The 19,223-nt window shown below is 38.1% G+C and overlaps 1 protein-coding gene across 20 annotated transcripts in view; it reads right to left on the reverse strand.

Annotated features, from left to right (window-relative positions):
• ANK2 (ankyrin 2) overlaps positions 1-19,223 on the reverse strand; it is a 673,244-nt gene that overhangs the window by 20,753 nt on the left and 633,268 nt on the right. For 19 of the 20 annotated variants that reach the window (XM_081303463.1, XM_081303451.1, XM_081303454.1 and 16 more), the window contains 5 exons: positions 17,027-17,255; positions 16,024-16,149; positions 13,276-13,398; positions 11,277-11,309; positions 9,194-9,215 (listed from right to left, as the gene is read on the reverse strand). In XM_081303463.1, the coding sequence (XP_081159589.1) occupies positions 9,194-9,215; positions 11,277-11,309; positions 13,276-13,398; positions 16,024-16,149; positions 17,027-17,255 (533 nt within the window). Of the gene's footprint in view, positions 1-132; positions 2,906-2,977; positions 6,409-9,193; positions 9,216-11,276; positions 11,310-13,275; positions 13,399-16,023; positions 16,150-17,026; positions 17,256-19,223 lie in introns of all 20 variants that reach the window. The other variant, XM_081303450.1, reaches the window with a different exon arrangement.

A 19,223-nucleotide genomic window follows, 5' to 3' on the forward strand; every position in this document is an offset into this window, starting at 1 on the left:
AACACATTAACCACTACGGAAAGCTTAAAGAAAATGAGACACAAATCACCAAATAAAACAAAGGTACAAAAAAAAAAAGCTATCAAATTTATGACATGCGTAGCACAGGGAATCCCAGTGGCTGTCAAATACCTTCAGCATGGTCATGGCCATTTTCATCAGGGATGCGTTCAATCAGAGTCTCAATGGACTCATCCCAAATGGGCCTTGTGTCAAAGATGTCCTCAGGAACTGAGTGCTCGGTCTCAACAGGTGGCAGATTTTCAATAACTGAAACTTCCAGGGCACTACTACTTTCATCATCTGAAACTAATTCCTGCTCCCTTTCTGACTGTGTAAGTCTATCCACCAATTTGGAAGCCTCATCGCTAATCTCCTCAAAGAATTCTATGGAGTTTCTGTAAAGGTCAAAGAAATGCTCCTTACTTTCTTTTGTGGGGCTCATGCCCCCCCTGCAGGATGATGTGGTGCTTCTGCTCTTAACTGGCAAACGGGATGCAAATATCTTTGGTCCTGTGGCCCCTTCTTCTGATTCTAACTCAAGCTCCTCTGCCCCCTCTCTGCTCTCTGTTTCTGTCTCAGTATCACTTCTGGCCTTCACTGGGCATTTGGTCTTTGAGTCCTCTGGACTCACATCAGATTCGGATTGGCTTCTGTTATCTGGTGCTCTGCTTGTCACATCCTGTCCCTGAGGAGCAACTGACTGCTGAAGAGATGCACCTAGGTGTGAGAGCGACTGCTCCACTCTTTGGATGGGTGCTTTGATGGGGATTTTGGACTTTGGTTTTGCTTCATCCTCCTTACTTTCCTCATCCAGACTAGATAGAACATCTTCAGAAAATGTACTCTCATCCTCTACAGATGGAGGCTCTGGGATTGAAGTGGGGATAGTCCTTACAGGAATTTTGGATTTGCTTTCAGTGGAAGGCAAATTCTCCATGGGTGCAGTTGGGATTTCGATCACTGATTTCTGTTCCTCTGGGGAAGAATCGGGAGAATCATCATCCCGATCTGAATATACGGACCTGGTGACTGTGGAAAAATCTAACTGAACTTGTACAACTGGTTCTGGAGAGTCAGAGCAAGGTGTCTGCTTCACATTGGACAGAGAAGGTGTATCACCCCTTTGCGTGGTGGGGAGGTCCTCAGCCCCTGTAGCAATGGCCTCTTTTGTGGATGGTTCCATGCAAACTGAAATTCCCATTTGGGAGTTAAGGTGAGTGTCTGAAGCAGATATTTCCTCTACTTCCTCACTCAAGTCATCTGGAAGTAATTCGCCTTCATCATCCACCGTTTCCTTTGATTCTGAAAGTGCTAGTGACTCAGCTGTTGACTCCAGCTGTTGGGGCTCAGCTCCAGTGACCCCTTCTTTCATGTCTTCAGAGAGAGTGTCATCCCTAGATTCTTGCCCAATTTGGAAAAAGTGAAAACTTTCATCTGCATAGGACCTTTTGGTCATATCAATGGCCCCACTTCGGGTCATCTCAAACAATTTTCCTTCCTGAAAGAGAAATGGATTTTGCTCACTCGTTGGGGTCCCCTCTTCAGTTGGGGTCCTAGCAGGAGTGGTGTCAGGGGTAGTACCCTGAGATTGTCTGTCCACCATCAGGCCAAATATCTTCTGTTCTTCCTCTTTCACTCGAGCTTCAAAGGCTTCATCATCTTCACGAATTTCACTCCAGGAATCAGAATCCACATCAGTTTTTGTGATGATGACTTTGCTTATTTGTTCACTAATGACTGCTGGTGTACTTGGTACACCAGGCTCTAAAGAGGAGGCTCTATCTGATTGCATTTCCCACAAGGTACTTTCTTGTCTAGATTCGATTTCTAGGTTCTGTCCCTCGAGATTAGATTCTTTGCTTGAAACAGTTGTACTAGAGGAGCTCGTTACTAATACATCTTCAACAGAGGATGTAGTCACAGAGTATACTTCAGAAGAGTAATCACTTGAGGTGTGACTTGTGCCTGTTTGGGTTTTGCTTTCTTCACTAGAGAAAAAAGATTGGGTAGGAACATTTTCATAAGGGCTTATGACATGTGGATCGTAGATTTCACCAGTCTCAGCTAGGTCAGAAACTGGAACGTCCATGGGAAACCTATCTGTTTGAGTGGTAATAGATGAGTCTTGAGTAGAACAGTCCTTTGGTATATTCTCCAATGTTTCATCCGTTTTTGTGACCTCCACTTTTGTTGTGGAAGATGTGGAGGATAGATCATCATCTAATTCCTTTCCTTCAGATTCGGGACAATGAGGCAGAGGGGACAAAGAAGAATAGCTTTCACTGGGGCATTCTCCCTGTGGCGATTTCACAGCAGGAGCATCAGGCTCTTCTCCTGTGTCATTTTCATGAGTATCTTGGGGAGCGAATGATTCCTTGTGGGTGACTAACTGCTCATCGACATCATCACCAGCAGAATTCTGGAGACCTGAAGAGATGGGGGTGGTTGAGCAGGTAGGACTCACAGCCTCACATCCATGGCCATCACAGACTTTTGGCTGATCAGTGTCTCTGCTTAGATCATCATAAGTTCTAGTTGCATCATCCATGGAAAAAGGGTGACTGTCTTCAGCTAAAGGGGATTCACAGTCTTTTTCTTCTTCTGAGTTACCTGGCTCTTCCTGAGTATCTTCATTCATCTTGAAAGTATATTGTTTGGAAACTATAGGCTGGAACTGCACCTCTTCTGGACTGGAATTGGAGTCTATGCTGGATGGGAGTGGGGAAGGAGGCTGCACTCGAATAACTGGTTCTGGTAAAAGGCCAGAGTCAGCACCTTTCTTCAGCTGCGTCAATTCAGGTTCACTTTCTGAAGAGGAAGAAGCCTTTCTGCTCTCAGAAGTCACCAACACGGGGACATGGCTTTCACCTGCCATGTTCTCCATCTGTTTTGGCTCATCCACCTGTTTTGGTTCATCCACCTGTTTTGGTTCATCCACCTGTTTTGGTTCATCCACCTGTTTTGGTTCATCCACATCTGCTGAGCAGTCTGCATCTGGGTCAGAGGATGAGGAAGATTCCTCTTGTTTAGGTTCTTTTTTGTAGTCCCTTTTCTGCTTGGCTTCTTGTTCAAGTTCATCAAACATTTTAATTTTGGTTACCATTTTGAACATTTCCTCTTCAGGTGTGAACCTCTTTTTCTCCCCGTTTTCTGAGTCATCCTCCTCTGCACATTCATGAATCACCGCTGGTTTGGGTGTACTTGTATCTGCAGCTTTGGGTGTGACCTCATAGCTAACTTCTTCAGAGCTGGGGGTGTCAGGAGAAAGAGGGCTCTTCCCTGAGCTCTCCATGAGTGACGTCTGCTCAAGACTGTCATCTTCAGCACTGCCGTCAGGGTCTCGGAGCAGCCGGGACCTCATGGAGGCCACTTCCGTAATGAGTTCTGTTTTGGCGACAGCTGAAGGAAGAGGAAAGTGACTTGGAAGAATTCCTGCCTTCATCTTTGGTTCCACGGGGCTGCTTTCGAGAGAGTCCCGACAGGGGGATTCTTTCAGAGGACTTGGCTCCAGAGAATCGGGAGTCTTGTGTGAGGAGTTATCTTCCAGAACAGGGCTGGCTTCCAGAGAGTCTTTGTGGCTGACTGCTAATGATTCATCCGCCATTGGGCTGAGGACCTCACTGTCACGGCTAGGGAGTGCAAGTTCCAACCCTTGGGGACTTCTAATGCCTCCCTGAGGCTTCGATGCAATTCCTGTGTCTGTCTTTACAGATGCATCAGTCAGAGGTGAGGACTTTGTCTCATCTGGAGATTCCCGAGCCTCACCATCAGTTGGTGTCTTGTGAGCTGAACTATCAAGTGTAAGCTGACTTTCATCACAAGACGTTTCCTCCGCCAATGCCTTGGGTGTTTCTTTTGCTAAAGATACACTACTGCTGCCTTCTGGTTGGGGGCTTATGTCTTTGGAAGGGTCTGGGGTGGTCACCTTCTGAAAGCCCTCAGTGACTGCAGCACCTTGCTCTTCAGAACCATCAGTAATGTCTTTGGTTGGGTGATGTTCTTCTCCTGAATGTGTTTCTGGGGGCGTGTCTAACTTGGTTTCCTGGGTTTCCCCAATCTGCTCCTCACTTTTCTTTGGTGAGAAAGAAAGGCTCTCTGGGCTTGTCTCAGGGGTCTCTGCTAGGCCCTCATGCTTATAGCTCTCTTCTGAACTAATCTGAGGGGTCCCCTCCATCAGGCTGCCACATGGAGAGCCTGCTATCCCTTCCTGTTTTAGGCTTTCAGAACTGGCATCCAAAGCGCCACTCTGCAGAGACAGAGCTGGAAGGAATTCATCCTTCATGTAATCTAGTGGAAAGGTTGTATTGAAAGGGCTAGTGAGGACCTGGTCTAAGTGAAGCTGCACCTTTTCGGTCCCTTCACTCATCCGGAATTGCTGGTATTTGTCATTGTCTTCTAATTCTTCCTTAATGACATCAGAAAAGTCAGTGGAGGTTTTCCTGTCTGGGCTGATCTGGAGGTCCATGTCTCCCTGCTCATCCACCATTTTTTCTTTGGGAACTTCACTCTCTCTATGGCTTTCTTCTTCAGGGGCTGAGTGAACAGGTTCAGGTGTTTTGGGACTGGGTGCTTTCTCCTTTTCTCCAACTGCATCCTCCTTCTTAAATCCTATCGAGGAGGTCCGGACCCCCCTTCTGGATTCGGAAGCTCCTGTTACTAGGAATCTCTGGCCTCTTTTGATTGTCTGAGTCTCTGTTCTCTGTGTTTCTTTCAGGGTTGCTGTCTGCCCCTTTTCTTTTTCTACTCGAGCTTTACCTTTCTCTTGGGATGGTTTCTGTTTTGCTGATTTATGTTCAAAGAGTCCAGTTTTATGTTTAGATGGGTCCTGACCTGACTGGAAAGCTTTCATCAACTCCCTAACAGACATGGTTTCCTCAATTCTTTCTGTTTTTGAGGTGGGGGACACAGGTGGCTGCTTTTCTGTTTTCCCAGAAGGTGACACAGGGAGGTGCTTCTCTGTTTTCCCAGCGGTTGACACAGGTGGGTGCTTCTCTGTTCTTCCAGAGGGTGAAACGGGCAAGCGTTTTTCTGTTCTCCCAGGTGACACTGGAGGATGTTTCTCGGTTCTCCCAGAAGGTGACACAGGTGGACGCTTGTCTGTTTTGGTGGAAGGAGAAACAGGTGGGTGTCTTTCTGTCTTTGTGGATGACACAGGCGAGTGCCTTTCAGCTTTTGTGGAGGGCGATACAGGTGAGTGTTTCTCAGTTTTACCTGATGACAACACAGGTGAATGTCTTTCAGTTTTGGCTGAGGGTGACACAGGTGAGTGTTTCTCGGTTTTGCTGGATGGCGACACTGGAGGATGTCTTTCGTTTTTCGCAGAGGAGGACAGGGGAGAGTGCCTGTCTGTTCTAGGGGAGGGCGACGCTGGGGCATGTCTCTCTGACTTCAGAGAAGGCGATGCAGTTGGATGCGTCCTGTGAGTGGTCTTCTTGGGCACATCCTCTTTGCCTTTGACTCTGATGGGCAACTTGCTTCGACCTTTCTGTTCATCTTCCACTCGCTTCTGAAGGGCCTTTACTTTATCCTTAATGGAACCAATGGGAGTTTCTTCTATCAGAGGGGAGGTGGCCTTCACAGTGGGAAGAGATTCTGGGGCCAGACCTGCATCTTCATCTAATGACTCTTCCGAACTACCTTTTTTAACTTCTGATTTTTCTTCACTTGCGTTTATGCTTTCCTCTTTCTGTTTCTGCTTTTCTTTTAATTTCCTTCTCACAGGCTTCTTTATTCCCAGGGTTGGTTTGTGCGGTTTCTGCAGGCCCTGTTTCTCATCGGGGGGTGCAGCCTTCCCTTCTTTCTCCGAGCTTTTGCCAACAGATGGAGCCTCACTTTTCTCCCTGGCCACATCGTGACCTGTCTGTAGCTTCTCTCCATGAGGAGACACATAGGAATTTAGGTCCTCAACAAGGTAGTTCACTAACCCAGTGGCATCTTTCTCTACTTTGGCTTTGGTCTCTTTCTCTAGTCTAACTTCTACACATGGATATTCAGTGATTTCTAAAGGTGCTTTTTGTTTGGCCTCTTCTATTTCCTCATCACTGACAATAACCCATCCTTCCTCCACTAGTTCTTTCTCAGACTGAGCAGAGCTCTGCACACTGCTTTCCTCTCTGGAGCAGGTTCCGCTTCTCAAGATTTCATTCACTTTCTCTAAATCCTCTTTAACTCTTTCCACAATTTCAAAGGGCTCTCCTGGCTCTTCCTCCGCAGCCTTCACCAGCTCCTTCACTTTAATAGAACCTGCCTTATCAGACACATCTGTGGTCAAGATGGCGGTCATTTTGATCAGATCTTGTTTCATCTCAGAAACTTCAGAGAGCAAGTCCGGACTGGCTAGGACAGGAACTTCATTAACCAGGTGACTTTTCAGGACAGATGTTTCTGTAGATTCTGTCTCATCATCTTTGATGTGAATGAAAAACATTGAAAGTAAAATGGAAATCAAAAAAGATATTGGCAAATGTAAATCAGGACTTTGAAACGACACAGCGTCTTTTCCTGCCGTGGTGGGAGGGGCAACAGAATGGGCTGGGGATGGTGGATCCACAAGGTCTCAAGGTACAAGAGCAAAGCAAGGCTAACGGAAAAAAAAAAAAAAAACTGAAAAGGAAAAATGAGCAGGAAATAACTTGCTTAATTTTCTCACTTGTAGCACATCCACACATACAACAAAGCTATCACAAATAACCGAGACACTCACAAAAAAACCATCACAAATCAAAACAAAGAAACAACGCAGTGAAATTACACAGAGGTATCTCAAGATTGTTCAGATGTTACAGATCAATGTCGGAAAAAAAAAGAAAGAAAAGAAAAATACCATGTGGAAAAAAAAAATAAGAAAAAAAGCATTAGAAATTGCAGAGTTGATTTCCTCTAGGTGAAAGCCAGCAGTAGCAAACTCAGAATTAACGCGTCCAATGGTGCACATACGTTTTTTAAATCATGTATCTCTGGAATTCAGCATGTTTAGTTCTGCCAATACACAATGATGATAGAAAACATCTGAATTGGCTGCAAACTGGCATTTCATCTAAGGGAAATTCACACCTAACAATGAAACAAACAGTCTTCTGCTAAGAGGCATGGTCCTTTCCTTGGAGCAACCTCCTTGTTTAGACACGGAACTGACAGACCAAGGAGGGAAATAAAGGAAAGGAAAGAAAAACAACAGAAAAACAAAACAAAACCAAAAAACACTGTGATTAAACGTATATGTGAGTCCAGAGTTAAAATGTGAGGCATGGCAACCCAAATCAGAGACAGTCACACGGGACACACGCACAGTTTATGTAAGCCAAGTTATTTCCATGCAAAGCAAAGGTGGAGTAAAACTGCTGGGAGAGGCGGCCTTGTGGGAAAGCACAGGCAGGAGGATGGTAGGGAATTAGAACGAATATGTAAAATGTTACTGTGGTGAAGGATATTCGTTTCCCTACAACAAACGCTGAATGAAGTATATTTGAAGCACAGATTGTAGGGGTCCACCATCATTAATGGTGAGGAGGAAGGGTTGGTCAAACCTCTAGGATTTAATCCTGAAAAGACTCTAGGAAAGTGACCCTTCAACAGAGACCTTCTTTGAAGATTATTTTGTACCTACACGAAGACTATTTAGTGGTTGTCTTTAAACTAAAACAAAACTCAGCATTGAGTGTATATCTGAGATTTGCAAAACATTCACTACATCTAGGAGTTCTTCAGGAAAACCCAGGGCTTTCTAACAGCATGGTTACATTTTTTTCTTCTTTTGCAACAACTGAGTCAGATAGATAAAATTATGATTCCTACTAGGTTGTACACAGGAACAAAAAATAGGGTCATTTAAATAAACACAATAGTCCTGAATAGGAGAGAAAAAAATAAAATCACCTTTAAAAAAAAAAGGAGTCAATGAAGGCAACAATAATATGTCATTGAAACAAAAGTGCCTTCTCTTGGAGGAATTTCTATTTGGTAAGGCAATATGAAATGTGAATCTGCATAATATATCAAGATAATTTATATCAATACAGAGTTGTTCAGTTATTTAAACCACATCCAGAGGCTCAAATATTCTAGTTTTGAATAATGATTTAACATAAGGGTAAGTCTCACTTAAAGCCATTCCAAGAATTTAGTAGTAAATTATATTGTGCTAGCAGTTAAAAAAAAAAAAAAAAGCCCACAGATATAGTATAGGGCCAAGTGACCATATTGAACACGGCTCTGAGTTTTCTCCTTTTGGGACTATCATCCAAAATAAAGTAAATCAATGTAAATCTTAAAATCAGTAAACATTAAAAATTAGTATCTTTTTCTAAAGCATTTGGGGCATAAAAGAAAGAAACTGGTTAAATTCAACTTGAGTTTCCACACAAGAAGTTAGAGTATCCACTGGAATTAGGCCAACAAACTAAAATGCTAATTGAATATTATAAAGCTGAAATAAATTCAAGGTAACTCTTCTAAAGTCTGTAAAAATCAGTTCTGTCTGTTCTGGGTCAGGTTTGGGATTTTGCATCATTATTTAAAATTAGCCCTATAATAAACCATTGTGGTGATTCATGATTTCATCCAGGAGGTTTCAATCGTTGCACTGCTGACCCCTAGTTGTTTTCTAATTTCTCTTTTTTCAGAAACTTTTCACAGAAGTCTGTCAGATCTCCACCTAAGGATTTTAGTTACACTTCACCACAGTAAGGGGTGCAAGGGAGGGATGGAGTGAGTGGAGTTAGCTTCAGCTCAAAACTATTAGACAGTATCACTTTTGTGGGTGCAGCCTACAAAACAAAACAAAACAACAAAAACCCCTCTCTATAGAAGTCCCTGATGCTTTATATAAAAAGTGATACTGTCATATCAATGCTTAAAAAATAATGAGATGATAATGTTAGGCTAACAAATGGACAAAACAGTGGGTGGCATTCTAAACAAGCATAACAGCATACCAGGGTTAACAGGGATGTCAAAAGAAAGTGAATGCTTAGATGAATAATCATTGCATTTTACTGCTAATTAGCTCACAAATTAGGCATATTTGTAATTTAACTGGCCAAGCTGCTTTTATAAATATATATTAATAATTAATAATATAAAATATAATTATTACAGTGGTTAGTAATAACAACTAGCTTGCATTTTTAACTCATGCTTCTTTTTATAGTAGCCAGCTTTCAAACAAACTCAATTTTATTTAAAATCTTACTTTTTTCAGATGTCATATCAATCTGAAAGAAAACATAACATAAATTGAATGGTTACAAATAGCATCTTTGCTTATAGCCCCTGATGTGCATAATAAGCTCTTATTCGTAATTATGTACATGGGGGTGACACCACATGCTGGAAGGCTGGAGTTGTTTGCTACAGGGTTTTTTTTTTTTCCCTGAGGGTCTCAGTGATTTTTATCTTAACTTTGAAAAACATAAATCTCTTTTCTAGATATTAGGGGTAAAAAATCCTAATTATTATTCTTGGGGAGCTATGACCCAGGTTGTGATCAGTGTGAGAAATACATATTAGGAAAAAGGCCAGGCAAAGGGTAGAGTTGGCATTAAACAACATGTGTCAATTTAGTGAAAAAAAGAAGAAAATAACCAACAGTATGCCAGGGTGATAGGTCCCACAGAGGTAGTTGAACTGTCATTAAAAATAAGTCAGCATTCTCAACCCTAAAAAGAATATGAACTGGATCTATTGTCCTGATTCGCTTCTGAAAATACTCAATTTAAAAAATCATACATCCAATGGGTAAAACTCCTTTGTGAACATAGCAAAGTTGGTTTCATGGTTTTATTGTTCTTTCAGTATGTGCAGGTACCATTTTCAATAACAGTGGTGACACGGCCACTGTGTACAGGAAGGAAGTTGAGGACATGAAAGCGCATATGCAGTTAGGGAAAGAATGATCTCAGTCCGGTCATCGGTTGATATGTGTGTGTGGCTATATGGAATAGGCAGCGAGTCTATATTCCTTCCTCCTGTTCTACTTCACTGCCAAGACACCAGACAAAGGGAAATCTGGGAATCCTCTGAACCAAGGCCTTATAGGTTAAGCTGAAGAGTATAAGGTATTAATTATATTTTTTCTTTATATTTTTGTTTCAAAAGCATTAGAATAACATTTATAAAAGAAACAAGTATATTAAAAATAATGTAGCTGAGCATGGTGGTGCATGCCTATAATCCTAGGCTGAGGCAGGAGAATCTCAAGATCAAGGCCAACCTCAGCAATTTAGCAAGACTCTCATCCCAAAATAAAAAATTAAAAAAGGGATGAAGATATGACTCAGTGATTAAGCACCTTAGAGTTCAATCCTGAGTACCAAAAAAATAAAAAATTAAAAAAACATAACTAGTAATTATTATAATTGTCTTATAAATAGTATTTCCCTATTTCTATCAGCTGCCATTTTTAAGTAAATATAAGGAGTTTTCCAATGATTTATTTCATTTCTGTTACAATATTTGGACATTTTCACATTTTATAAGCAAGACAAATACCTATTTGAATTAAATACTAAAATGGATATAATAAAATGGCTATTTATTCTGGGTAACTTCTTAAGACTTGTTTTCCTCATCTGTGGTATAGTACACACCTCATAGGGTGGTTAAGAGAGATCACACGTGGAGTACTTGATAAAGATCATATTTTATGAGAAATGTCTGGTGTATAGTTCTCTATTACAACATTATTATAGTGTAATCAATGAACTATATGCTCCTAAAAGTTTTTAGTTTGAGTCATTCTCAAACTTATTGATCTTAGGACAACCACACTCCTAAAAATTATTGAAGTTCCTGGAAGAACTTTTGTTTATATGTGATATGCATAAACAAATATCTGCATTACAAATTACAGCTGAGAAAATGCTAGGATCCAATAATATATAAGCATACATCCCATTACTATGGTATCACATATTTATAGCCTTTGGGTACTGCTCTATGGCCTGGTAGGGAATAGGAATTAAAAAGGCAAGTGATACCTTAACGCTGCTATAAAATGAATTTTGACCTTCAGGCAACTTCAGACTAACCTTTGAGAACCATTGAGTTCAATAGTTTTTGGAGAAATGTACATTTGGCATAGAGAAAGGACTGAAATTTATAGGGAAACTTAACTATCCTCTGAAGTCAATCCACAAGATGAGAAAATAGGCTCAGAGAGTTTAAATGAAATTCTGCCCCCTTGATTACTAAAAACATTGGTTTATCTCTTCTAAGAAAGCATGTGATTGTAGCAATGACACAGCCATTAATTAGTGACACCATCATAAAATTACCTCTTCCTCCTGCTCTTGGTCTGACTCTGACTCCTTGCCGCCCCAACATGCCATGCAAGATGGAAAAAGAGAGAAGGAAGAGTAGAGTGTTTAGAAGAGAAGAGTAAATACCCTGCCAACAAACATCAACAGGCAAGCTTGGAACCAGCATACTCTTATTTTTTCTTATTAAGTTTACAGAAGGCAGACAGAAAATCAAAGAGGACTGATTTAATTCTGTATATTTGCGAGACAAAAGAACAAAAATTACAAATATAATAATTTCAGATGCTAGGTCATCAAGTAGTGATGATGATATCCCAGTCATCACAGAGATTGACTGAAAATGTCAAAAAAAAAAAAACCCTTGAGTACGCAGATGATGAAAACATTTTTAATACATAGGCAATATATAGGAGTTTTATTATAATAGCATGCTATTAAATTCCAAAGTAGATCTTAAATGTGCAATGCTGACATTTTCTCCTTTTTGAAATTAGTATATAAAAAACTGAATTAGTAAATAAGTTAGTAAATAAAAAATTGTTCTTGACCATCATGGCATTAATAACTGTGTCTGATATGTCTTAATACAAAACCAAGTCAATGTTTTCTCTTACAGCTTATTGAAAGCTTACTGCAAACCAAAGTTTGTTCATCTTTTTTATTTTTATTTTTTTGTCTCTCCACAGTTTTGGGGGGCATTATAGTTATACATAATGATGGAATTTGTTATTACATATTTGTTCATGCATGTAATATAACAATATAATTTGGCCAATATACTTCCTAGCACTTCTCCCTACCCGCCTGGACATTTCCTCCACTGATTTCCTTTTGATTTTCATGAGCTCCCCACCCCTACCTTTCTTTTCCTTTTTCCTGTCTAGCAATACAACTTTATGTTGTATCACATAAAGCTCCTTCATCTTTGTGTATCACTCAGGTGGCTTGAATATATTTTTTTATGGTTCTTATTTGGCATTCTGGTCATTTAATAATACTTTATAATGTCAAATATGATGCTTTTAGCTTTTCTCTACGTTATTTTGGTTTACATAATTAATTATCCAAAATTTATAATTCAACAATCATGGTGGGTAAAATAAGAAAGAAAATTCTTTGTTTTGTGGAGTGAAGACTTAGGATTTTAAATATATCCTTCCTTCTCAGCAGCCACCACCCATCCTCTTCCCCGATCTATAATGTGCACACTGACAACCTACTGTAGCCACCTACAGATTGCCATTGGGAGCTTCCCATTTAAAAAGGGATATTGGTTTAAAATTTTTTTGAAAAACTTAAAAATAATTTTAAAAAGTTATTTACAACATTTAACTAATTCAGTTGTCATATGTGATGTAACCAGAGTACTTAAAGATTTATATAACTGGGAAAGGTTTGAGAAGAAAGTAATGCCTAGGTAGACTTTGTGTCAGAAGTGAGTCATTTTTTTTTTCTTTTCATCAGTGTTTCCGGTATTATTTCTTGTAGCACAGGGACATTTTTTATACTGACATGTTAAAATAATTGAACAATTAATTTATTACTCCTAAAACAGGATAGATTATGGTAATTATTTGTACAAAAAATAAAATATCATGAGGTTATCCTGAATTTAATAATGTATTATCTACATGTGAATTGGTTGTAAGCAGAGCCAAGAGACTCCAGTATTTTGGTCGGGCTAATTGCACTAGAGTGGTCTCAGGACAGCACATGGAAATAAAGCTAATCATTTTATTTTTTAAAAAAATTGGTTCAAAATGTTAAAACTCATACCCTATTTCTCTCTTCCATATTCAATATGTTGATAAAATTTTTCATCAAAGTACATTTAATGCAAAGTTAGGAGAAAATACTTCTTCCTTTATTAGAATGGAAAAATCCTAAATTCAACAGGTTAACAAAAGTGATTGTTACATTTGCTTACATTCACTGCCTTTATTTTTGGTCATTTCAAAGGATTTGAATTCAGTTTCTACTCTGTCTGAATAACACTACAGCAAACATTACGTACCTTCATATAAATTGGCAGGGTGATGTTTAAATTACAAATAGCTTGATGCACCAGGCCTCTTGTGGATTTAGGCTCCTTCATAAATGATAGTCGTCCGCAAGGTTCCTGAGTTGTATCGCGTACCTTGAACAAGAACAACATTTTGTTCACCTATATTTAACATGCACTATTTATTTCATTTAGGCAGTATTTAAAGGGGTAAAATAAAATTCATTTGTTAATGCTCAGTAAAAATTCAAAGGTCTTCCTCCTCCCCACACTCATTTAGAATAACTTTTTAAAAAACATTTAGCTATATCCAGCTTTATGAAGTATGATTGACAAATAAAACTTTTATATATTTAAAGTACCCAAATGTGATGATTTGATGTATATATCTATGTATTGTTAAATAATTATTATAATCAAGCTCATTAACATACCTATCACCTCATCTGGTTATTGTCCCTCTTGTCTTGAAAACACTTAAGACCTCTCTTGGGAAGTTTCAAAATACAACACATTATTATCAACTACTGTCACCATATTGTACACAAGATCTCAATCACTTATTAAGCTTTTTAAAAAACCATGGTAAGATATAACATAAAATTTACCATTGCTACTATTTGTAAGCAGATGAGTCAGTGGCATGAAGCACAATTCTAGAGCTGTGTGATCATAACCACTATCTACAACTTTTCATTACCCTACAATAAAATTGTCCCCCTTATACAATAACTTCCCAGTCCTCCACCCTGATAGCCTCTATTCTACTTCCTTTCTCTGTGAATGTGCCTATTCTAGTTCCTTGGTAATGGTGGAGTCATACAATATTCTCTGTTTTATTTTACTTAGCATATTCTCAAGGTTCATCCATATGGCAGTTTCAGAATTTCATATTTTACTGTGGTAATACATTCATAACATAAGACTAATTGTTTCACCATTTTTAGATCTTTAATTCTGTGGCATTTGGTACATTCATATTGTTGTATAACCAAGCACTACCACCCCACCCGTCTTCATTCAGAACTTGCCGACCTTTCCAAACTGAAACTCTGGTTATATTAAACAATAATTTCCCATTCCCTCCATCCCCTGCTCCTGGTAACCACCTTTGCATTTTCTGTCTTTGTGAATTTTGACTACTCTAAGTACCTCATATAGCAAAACTATACAATATTTGTTCTTCTGTGTCACTTATTTCATTTAGCATATTGTTTAAGTGTCATCTATATTGTAGCATGTATCAGAACTTCATTCATTTTAAAAGCTAAATAAGACCTTTTTGTGTGTATGTTTGTTCATCTATTTATCTACCCACTTGGGTTGTTTCCACTTTTGGGCTATTGTGGAAAATGCTGCTAAGAACACTGGTGTGCTATTAACACTTTCAGTTCTTTTGGGAGCATACCTAGAAATGAAACTACTGGATCATATGTACTTAATATTTTGACAAAATATCATACTGTTTTACACAATGACTACATTACTTTATATTCCCATCAACAGTGTAAGTAAGGTCCACATCCTTGCCAACATTTATTTATTTGATAGGATTTATTTTAATAATAGCCATTTCATGGGTATAAAGTAGTATCTTATTGTGCTTTTGATGTGCATTTCCCTAATTTGTTGAACATTTTTTTTTTCATGTGCTTATTGGTCATTCTTATACCTCTTTGGAGAACATTTTCATATTGGGTTTCTTGTTGGATGACTTTTGCACATCCACAATATCAAATATTAGCTTAATTATACAGATGTCTTTACTAAGTGGGTCCATTACCTTTCAGCACTACTGTATAATGAGGTTGTCTTTAAGAACCTATCATTCATCAGGCAAAACAACAGAAGCAGAAGTAGCATAATGGATAATCTTTAGAGATCTTGGGCAGATTTATTAAACAGGTTTGCAGATGCATGTTTTGAAAAATCATGAGGTGTTAAAATAACAAAAGAAGTCATTGCTGATGAAGAGTTTGGGAAGTCAAAGCTTGAAGAAGGACTGGGGTGGGGGAAAAGGGAGCAGAGACTAGCCTATGCCTTGTGAGGACTAAACATTAAGAAATCTAGAATAGTGAAATAAGTTGTGAGAAATAGGAAAGAAAATAAGCAAACAGAGTAGAGAGGAGTTATTAGTTTTGTTTTATTTCATGAATGTCATTCATACGCTGTGATCCTCTTTAGAATTGGAATCTAGGCCCTAACTTGGTTTGACATTCCTAAAACACAGGCAGCATATTGATGGTGCACTGACCTGTCATCATAACGTTTGTTGGATGAATATACGAAAATACATCAAATCAATAGCTCTATCTGGGATGATTTCTTATTAGCTTAAGTGAGATTCTGGGTCTCTTTTTTTTGACAACAAAAAAGTTGTCAGAACTCTTTTGGTCTCCACACTTCTGAAATTCACTCATATTTTTAAAATTTAAGCCTAAATATTTAAAAATCATTAGTCTATTTTTTAAAAAATAGACTCCCCCTCAAATTTTGAAGAGTAGCCAGTGTTTCTAATTAATGAGTCAGCTATTATTTATTCTTATTCTCCTCCTTAAACATGGTCTATAACTAAAACTTAAAGTTGACTTTCAACTCCAAAAATAAAAATATTTGATTTTCTAGAACCATTACATTTTACAAACAGACTAAAAAAAAATCTGGAAATAATTGAAAGGCAAATATTCTCCACTATGAAGGAAGTCAAATCTTTTCTTGATCTTGAATAAAATACATTACAAAATTCCATGCATAGATTACCTTGACAAAGAGAGGAAGTCTGTTTTCTTTAAAGGCAAAAAAACTGAATATGTGGTGTTGGCCACTCTTGGTTAATGGCACCAGGTTGCCGAAGCAATCAACGTAGATGGGCTTTCCTTCTAATACCTGGGTGAAATGGAGAAAAATAACAGAACAAAAGAGTTGCAATTATAGTTTATTATTTACACAAAGAAAGCAGCAGTGTTACTACTTGGAGTTTTACATTCTTAAAATATACATATAATAATCTTTACGTTGCCAAATGACAATTTGTCTTATATGTGACAAGGTATAGAACTTTTTCTTCTTATTGGTAATGGAAATCTTCAAATGCAAGGAAACATTAATGCTCTCATTTCTATCACTGTACCACAAACCAATAGATATTTAATTTTTAAGCTTAAAATTCTAATTGGCTAATTTTTGACATCACAATGAGTCAGATTACTGGACATCAAACTGATGGAGAATTCTGAAATAAGAATAAGTAATGTGAAAAAGCCCTGGGTATCCTATATGAACATTTACACAAAAGGAAGAAATTCTCAGACTGTTTTCTTTACTAAAAGAAAAAAAAAAAAAAAAAAAAAAAAAAAAAAAAATCTTAATTTATTTATTTCAAATAAAAAAGAACATCCAGGAAAACTAAAACAATCTCAACTGCTACAGTCACATATTTTGAGTTTATCAATAACCCATAGTTGTTCTTCAAATAATCTTCAAAGGAACCCTTTTATCTTCCCACATTCACTGAGATCATCTCTATAGGACAGGTCTAAATTGGCTGAAAAGAGCTGATTTTATTTATTTGTAGTGATGGAAATCCAACCTGGGCCTTGTGCATGGTAGGCAAGTGCTCCACCACTGAGTTATATCCCCAGCCCCAGAAAATGGCTGATTTTACCTTGATGTTTTTTAATGACTTTGTTCATAATATTATATTTGAAATATAAGTCTAATGACAGAACAGCAACATAGATTATCTGTATTTTTAATACAGTACCTCCACATCCCTGCTTCTGGCCACTTCAGCGAAGTTTTCTTGTTGTTCAAGGGTCTTATCCACTTTATCATCAGTCATGCAGAAACATCTCAATCTGGCTTCAATGGGGTCATGTGATTTGGCAAACACGACAAATTTGGCCATGTAAGGTACACAGATAATTTCCCTGTACACTTGTGATGCAAAGGTAACGGATTCCTGTATCTGTCGACAATCTATCAGCCAGAACCTAGAAAAATAAGTGAAAACGATTATTTAAAGTGTACCCCTTGAAAAAAAAAAACAGTTCCATTAATATGATCAGAGTAATCAACAAGTACTTCTTGGAATAAGAAGAAGGTAAGAGCAGGAATAATGAAAGGAAGCTGAAGGAAAGGGAAAGAAACAAGGATGGCAGGATAGAGAGGAGGGCAGAGGGAGCAAGGGGAAGGGAGCTGTACCAGGTTTCTAAGATCAACTATTAAATACTGTGTGTTTTCCTTCCTTGGAAACAAGTCTATGTATTCAATCCTCTGAAACACACCTGTGGTGTTTTAGAATTCTCCAGTGGTGTAAACCCAGCCTCAGATTTGATAGGGGTCCCACTGAATGAGTTCCTATTTCCCCTCTTAGTCTTCATTGCATTTCCTGAAGCTTTTCAACAACATTTGCTGTGTTTCTTCATCTCATTATTCTTTTCCAAGCAGCACTCCAATAACTAAGATTGTATCAATTCAACCATTTAAAAATTCGGCTCCTGAATGCTTTAATTATTAATGGATAGAATTCAAATGGATCATAGAATAAATTACTGGTTCCATGATTTTATGATTTCCAGACTCTCATAAATCTGTGCTGTTTGGCAGTTTTTGCTCAGATATAATTTTTCCCAGTACAGCGAGGTTGCTGGCCCTTTATGACTCTCCTTGAGCTTCACCCTTACCGCAAGGTGAAGAACTTGAAGAAGAAAGTAGAGGCCATCAGATGGATATTCTCTCAATTTTGTCCTTTCTACCCTTCCAAAGGTTTCTTACATAATAAAAATTTTGTATTCATTAAACCATAACTTCCCATTTTCCTCCTCACTCTAGCCCAGGATAAACTCTATTCTACTTCCTGTCTCTATGGATTTTCAGTTGGCATAATGTTTTTAAACTTCAGTGTAGTTCCCGGCTCATGGCAAGGACACAAAATTACCTTCCTCTTTCTACTAATCTAACTATACTCACTGTTTCTTATAACATACAAGTTAAATTATTATTACAAAGACAGTCATTTTGTGGTATTTTAAATTTATATATTTATTTCTCCCATCTTATCACAAAAGAGTTTATTTCTTCTACAACAATTTTTTTAGTTTTATTGTTGTTCTTGTAGTATTTTCATTTTGGACACAGCTGTGTGTTCTTTTCTTTTTCTTTCTTGTTTTTTTTTTTTTTTTTTGGTATTTTTTAACTGAGAAGTACAAATTGTACAGTGACTCTTCATTTCTTTACATTATTAAAGGCTTCTAAAACGAGTGTTGCCAGCAACATTCCAGCATTATTTCTGAGTTCAAGATGATATCAATCCTTATTCTATCCCCCAATGCACCCTCTGAATTTTGTCTTTGCATTTTTACTCATCTTATATTCTTATCCAATTTCATGTGGCTGTGAGGTTCTGACACATACTTCAAAGGTAATCTCTTCTCAGATCCTCTCAAACTACTAGTACAACACCCTCTTCTGAATTCTTTTAGTACCTTTGGTCTGTCTCTCTCATTCAGAACTGGTAATCTTGAGGCCTTAGAGTACAGGTGCCAGACTGGCAGAACACGCTGAAGCATGGGCAGGAAACTAAATAGTTGGGCCCTCTGGAGAAGGAACTATAAGACTATTGCTGGTATTGTTACTTAACAATTCATGCATTTTTATCTTTTCTTGTCCCCATAGGAATTTAAGCTTTAACTACTCTCAACTTCAGTTTTCCTAAAATAGACATAAATGCTTCTTGCCCTACTTAAGTCACAGCATTATTATAATATCAAATTAAAGAAATGTGAAGAGGCTTAACAAAGACTATTCAGATGGGAACTGATATTAAAAATGGAGTTAACTTGTAAATAAGAAAGATAGCTTCAGCTTTTTAAAGATATCCAACACAACAACGGGTAATATGCAAATATATTAGGATGCAAGAGAGACTCTAAAACCACTAAGCCATTTAAGCAAACCAT

Source organism: Spermophilus citellus (genome assembly GCF_964194105.1).
Source record: "Spermophilus citellus genome assembly, chromosome: 8".
Taxonomy (NCBI): domain Eukaryota; kingdom Metazoa; phylum Chordata; class Mammalia; order Rodentia; family Sciuridae; genus Spermophilus; species Spermophilus citellus.